The 6,203-nt window shown below is 45.4% G+C and overlaps 1 protein-coding gene across 1 annotated transcript; it reads left to right on the top strand.

The window, feature by feature from the left end:
• Window positions 1-1,979: 1,979 nt before the first annotated feature.
• On the top strand, window positions 1,980-3,156 carry LOC144093455 (cleavage and polyadenylation specificity factor subunit 4-like). The gene has a single exon (XM_077626850.1). It carries the CDS (start codon window positions 2,146-2,148, stop codon window positions 2,995-2,997), a length of 852 nt encoding a protein of 283 aa, XP_077482976.1. The 5' UTR covers window positions 1,980-2,145; the 3' UTR covers window positions 2,998-3,156.
• The last annotated feature ends 3,047 nt before the right edge of the window (window positions 3,157-6,203 follow it).

Here is a 6,203-nt window from a genome sequence, read left to right as displayed (position 1 = left end):
TTCCAGAATCAGCGCGTACGAGTGCGTCTGCAAATTCCTCTGCCAAGCACGCAATAGGTTTTTCCTTGCGTATTGCAAGAGCTTCAAAAGGCTTCGAAGGGCGAGATTCTCCAGCAAGGCTGCCAATAACTCGCCATATTCTCGTCATCGGTGGGAACTCAGTCAAACTACCACAGAATGAGGCCCATTGCGACCTGTACAGCTTGTTCGTGTGCCGTTGAATAGGAGAATTCAGCCTACTGAAGGTCGTCTTCAGTTGCCTGTCGTCCTTCTTCCGCACGAGTTGGTGCTCCGCCCTTCTTCTCGCTGCGCAAAGGTTCCTGAGTTTTAAATCAGGGGCCGGAAAATGATCAGGTAACTTGACCGCCGTAGTTGCTGCTAGCTTACTAGAAATCATTTTGTCAACAACATCACCAGAAACACGTTCTAGGTGCTCTCTGTACTTGTCCCAGTTGACCACATTGCTAATTTTAGGACCATGCATACGAAAGTCGGCAGCAAACACAAAAATCGGATAGTGATCACTTCCCATGCGGTCAGGCGCTGTTGACCAACTTGTCTGCTCCTCGTCCCCTGTACACGTCGCTTTCGCGCCTCCTTTCTTCTGCATTAATTGCGGCTCAACCAACCGCACCACAATTTGTCGGCACGCCGTGAAATGTGCCCAAAAACACACAAACGTGGCGCACCCAATGCGGAAGGTCCCACTTTTTGCTTACACAACGAAAGGCACTGCTGACGCTTGTCTATATTTAAAAAAAACAGCATTTGCTAACACTGAGCCACGGTACGCGGCGTACTGTATTACTCCGCAGGCCCATCGTTGCAGTAAACGAAATCAACCTATTATTAATCTTTGATTATATTAAACAAGCCAGGTAACAAAATTCTAGCTCCTATAATTTTTTCTTGTGATTAGTTTTAGTTTAGGCAAGAACAAAAGTATTAAAAATGATCTGCTTTTTTTGTGTTGGATTGAATCTGTGAGGCGGTTAGTTGTATTCCTTTCTTCCGTTATCCCCAGGTAGTCGAAATTATTCCGGAGCCCTCCACTACGGCACCTCTTCCTTTCTTCTTTCACTCCCTCCTTTAGCCGTTCCCTAACGGCGCGGTTAAGGTGTCCGACGATTTATGAGACAGATACTGCGCCATTTTCTCCCCCCCCCCCCCAAAAAAAAATTATTATTATTATTATAATCATTGTTGCCACGTGATCGAATGTAGCCAGACTTCTATGGCGACAATTCCAGGCTCGCTTCGGGGACATACTCCACTAGTGTGTTTAAAGGGCTATAGACATCAAATTTTTACTTGCATGTTTCTTCTTTCAGACAGTGCGTTGGACATTGGCATACATGGAGCACCCCATGGTGTTCGTCTACAATTTCTTCTTGACTTTGTTTCGGTTTCTGGTTCAAACGCGGAATGATGGCCAATATTCGGTTGATGAAACCGAAACAGTACGAGAATAGATATTCAATCGTAAATTATTTAGCGGCGGTAGGTGAATACTACATGGTGGTCCATCTATTCTAATCTCTAAACGCATCACTTGAAAGAAGAAAACACGCAATAGGTTCTTGTAAATGAAGCTTCTGTTAAAGAGTGGACCATTCCGTTTAGGCATGTCGGTCAATGTTACATGTTGTCGCTATCGTCGCTGTGTTATCTTTTTCTTTTGTAGCTATCATTTTTAGCTCTGTCACACGGTATAACAACTAGCCGGAGACATGGATCGGAGAGCACCTACGGCACAAGAGCATGCGACAGCAGCGAGAAGTAAACGGCCGGTACCCGCAATGCATGTGAAAATTTCATAAATCTGTCAATCATTGAGATACTCCTCTTTATAGCATTTTACTTCATTCTTTCTTAATGCCATGTTTTCGGTAGTCAGGCAGTATGAAAGTCTCTGCAACAAGACAGCGCGATGCACGACAACCTCACGTTATCCCGCCACAGGTTTAAAAAACGTGACTCTTTCTAGAGCCAATCAGCGGAAGCCAGTAGTGTAGCTAATGGCGGCTTGTACGCTTGTCGTTCGGAGACGCGTTCGGATTTGTGGTCGGAAGCGAGCACATTACGTCGCAGGCTGAAAGTTTGCAGTATAAGTGTTAGCCTTGACGGCTGTTGTCTACGACTGTGATGGAGGAAATAGTTGCCAAAGTGGGCAATGTTGTCTTCGACGTGGAGATCGCCCTGGAGCAGCAGCTCGGCGCGCTGCCGCTACCGTTCCCTGGTATGGACAAATCTGGGGCTGCCGTGTGCTGTTTCTATGTTCAGGGAAACTGCAGCAAAGGATCTGCGTGCCCCTTTAGGCATGTTAAGGGTGACCAAACAGTTGTATGCAAACACTGGCTTCGAGGCCTTTGCAAGAAAGGCGACCAGTGCGAGTTCCTTCACGAGTTCGACATGACGAAAATGCCAGAGTGTTACTTCTACTCTCGTTTCAAGGCGTGCAGCAACAAGGAGTGCCCATTTCTGCACATAGATCCCGAAGCAAAGATTAAAGATTGCCCCTGGTACGATCGAGGGTTTTGCCGTCATGGCCCGAATTGTCGCCACCGACACACACGACGCGTCATGTGCATCAACTACCTTTGCGGGTTTTGTCCCGATGGACCCGAGTGCAAATTTATGCATCCGAAGTTCGACCTGCCTGTTCAAGATCCAGCACAGCAAGCAAAGAAGGCTAACATTGTATGTCACTATTGTGGCGAGGCAGGGCACAAGGCAATATCGTGCCACAAAATGCCAGCAGAGTTGAAGGAGGAGCAACACCACTCCCGAATGCAGTTCCACAACCACTACGGTGGTATGCATCGACGCGATCACGAAGACGGCGGAGTCGCCAATCCTGGAGGCGGGCAGCGCTTCAGGCCACTGGATCAGGTTACGTGCTACAAGTGTGGAGAAAAGGGGCACTATGCGAACAAGTGCCCGAAGGGACATTTGGCTTTCCTCAGCAGTGCACTTCACAACACTCCCAACGTTTAGAGTTGGGATGCTTCGGAGCATTCAAAGTTTGTTTCAGTTCCTCAGTAAACGTCTCGATGTATCTCAATAGCTTTTAAGTGATTGCTTTGAGGTTGCATCAGTTCCTGTCCGCTACCTTTCAGCATTAAACTGTTGTGTTGTGTACAAGTGCACTGTTTTCATTCTGCCACTGAAAGTTTTGGAGGCTGGACCTATTCAGTCACAACTTAGTTACAGGTGTCCCTCATAGCCTGAGTCGCTTTGAGGCGTTAAACCTCACAAAACCTAGCAAAGTAGTTACTAACTCCGTATGCTCGCACCTGTGTGTAAGCATCGTTGTTTTGAAAACCTTTAAAAAAACAAGACAGCTGGACTGTCATTGGCTGTAATGTAACTTTCAAGACATTTGCTCTAATTGACACCAGTAAAAGGAGCAGGTTTGAGACATTAATTCATCCATGGGCAACAAGTTGTATCGTGGACGCAATGCATAAACATGCAGATTAATTGGGATGTTCCCATTTTTTTTATCTACATTATGCATGTAATGTTACTAACAAGCCAGAATCAAACTCGAGGTTATCGCTCGTTGCGTTGCCACCACCTTTTCAACTTTGGAATGCACTTCTTTGCGTCGTACTAACTACAGGTGCTGGCTTGAGAGAGGGAGTTTATAAAAAGAAAAAAAAAAGACTGCCAGCCACTGCACCCAAAGGAAAACTGAATTGATAAGAAAAATAATGGCAAATGTCACTTCTTGCTGGGTGTTGAATATAAAAAAGGCAGTGTGCCTCTGCTATATGCAAGACACAAAACTGAGCATTTTCTTGTGAAAGAGGTGGCAAAAGATGATTCTGATGATGTGATTCACAGCTGCGTGGCTTGCCAAACAAGCACAAAAATTGTGATTAATTGTAAAAATTCACAATTCCTTCCAACTTAAAGGCCAGAGCTTAAGTGCTCGTGTTGGAAAACATGCCACCTCGTGTATTTGATAATTTGCCTGTCGCAACCTGCTTTTACAGAAAATGGTTGGTTTACGAGGTTTGAAGATACCTTGCGCCATGACCACCTGAGGTTCATTAATGTTTACTGACGCTGCAGAGTACAAGCTGCTTTCACAGAAAATGCATGACGGAAGTCAACAGTCACCAAAACCAAAAAGCACAGGGACTGTCTTCTTTTTTTTTTTAACTTGTGGTTTTCATCATTGGGAGATTAATAAAAGCAGAAGAAAAAAACCACATGCCGCCGGTGGGATCCAAACCCACGACCTCCGAATTTTGCATCCAGTGCTCTACAACTGAGCTACGGCAACAGCTGTCCAGTCTTCTGATTTTGGGGGTAATTATGTGTAGTGTAACTCAACGTTGAGAGTGTTCACCAGCGCCAGCCTCATCCATAGTGGTGGACGTAGTATGTCCTGTAGTACTGCGAGTGCAATATAAGAACCTGATCGAACAGTAAGGGCGGAAGCTTTACGAGAACCCTTGTATGCTACCTTTGTCATCAAGACTGCAAAATTCAAGGCCTTTGTTAAACTATTCAACAGACAAGGGTGTGGGAAGAGGTGCTTGTTATGGCATACATGACGGAAGCCAACAGTCGCCGGAACCATTTCTCCCTTCTGCTTTTATCAACCTTCCATTGATGAAAACCTCAAGTTAAAAAATGACATCCCCTATGCTTCCTGGTTTCGGCAACTGTTAGCTTCTGTCATGTACCTCATAACAAGCACTTTTCCCCTTGTCTATTTTACAGAAAATGTTTGGTTTATGAAGTTTAACGTTCCAGAACATAGTGGATAGGTTCGGATAATTTCGACCGCCTGAGGTTCTTTAATGTGGACTGACACTTCACTGTACAAGGCCTCTAGCATTTCACCTCCTCCACCCGCAGGACATTTAATGTACACTCTCATCCTTCTACACTGCAGACAACAGAGAAGCACACTTCCCCCCCAGACATATCCATCAACAGAGCGGACATCATAGCCTGGTGCCAGCTTCAGGGGCACTCTTTTCCAAACCTCTACCGCAGCACCTCTTCTTTCTCACACAGTATCCTGGATATTGCCCAACATGCAGTATTTCTACACCCGCACTCTTCGACTGCCTATGGGAATACCCCATCCTATAGGGGCACCAACCACCCATCCTCCAACACAATGTCTTCTCTCAGTAGGCTGCTCTGTTCACCGCAGACCCACAAGACCAGCTGTGGCGATTGAGCGGCCATGCAGGCTAGCAACATCCAACGGAGTCCTGGACTAAGGATGGCGACCAGCTACTAATCCGTTAATTAAATAAAAGTTTTTCTACCTCCCCTTCTCCAATCAAAATGCGACTGCTGCTGTTGGAACTGAACCGACGTCTTTCAGGCCAGTAGCCATCCACTATAGCCACTAAGCCACTGCGGTGCCACTTTTTTACAGGAAATGATTCAGGTGTTTGGTAATGTCAGTATTGTTTTACATGTGTACTTGGTGCCATTCATTTTTACAGAACCCCGTCTCAGTAGCTCCGTGATTATGGTGTTAAATTATTGCCTTTTTTATTGGATATCATGCAGCTTGCCTTTATTTTTGCCTTGTGAAAATTTATTAATTAAATCTAATTCTCACAGTCACCACCACATAAGTCCCTGTGCATCACATAAGTGTTCAGAAAAAGTGTAATGCATTTAGTATGTCTTTCTACAAGGGCAAATGTATTACAGAAGTAATGAAATAGGCTCTTTTTCTGAGTACTAGATTCTGCAATTTCTGTCTGCAGTAAGAACTAATAACCCACTACCGGGGCTCAGTGGACAGAGTGAAGTAGATCAAGAAGGCCTGACACATCAGCTGGATTCTCTGGCTTCATATCCATGAATCATCTGATCAAGCCAATATTACTAGCACCATCAAAGTTTGTGCCATCAGCTTAATTATCTTGTCTGCCTTATTGCTGTTAAGCACGCAAGGCGTGACAGGGGTCAAGTAGGGCATCTAATCTACTCGTTAGCATTAGAAAACTTCTCTATACAGTTCAATACCTTACTTTAGCCCATCATCAAAGATGCCAGACTGAGATTGTGCATTGTACAAGACCCCTCAATGTTCCCATACACGTATCCGCTGAGCACCTATGCTCCACGGTGCTCTTACCTGGGGTAGATTCCCTAGAGCAGCATCAAGACCGGCAGATGGCAGGCTTTGCAGCACCAAACAGGGGCACTGGATCTTT

Source organism: Amblyomma americanum, chromosome 6, assembly GCF_052857255.1.
Source record: "Amblyomma americanum isolate KBUSLIRL-KWMA chromosome 6, ASM5285725v1, whole genome shotgun sequence".
Lineage (NCBI taxonomy): Eukaryota > Metazoa > Arthropoda > Arachnida > Ixodida > Ixodidae > Amblyomma > Amblyomma americanum.
Note: the sequence above shows the minus strand (reverse complement) of the source record. Positions and strands in the feature narration are given on the sequence as shown.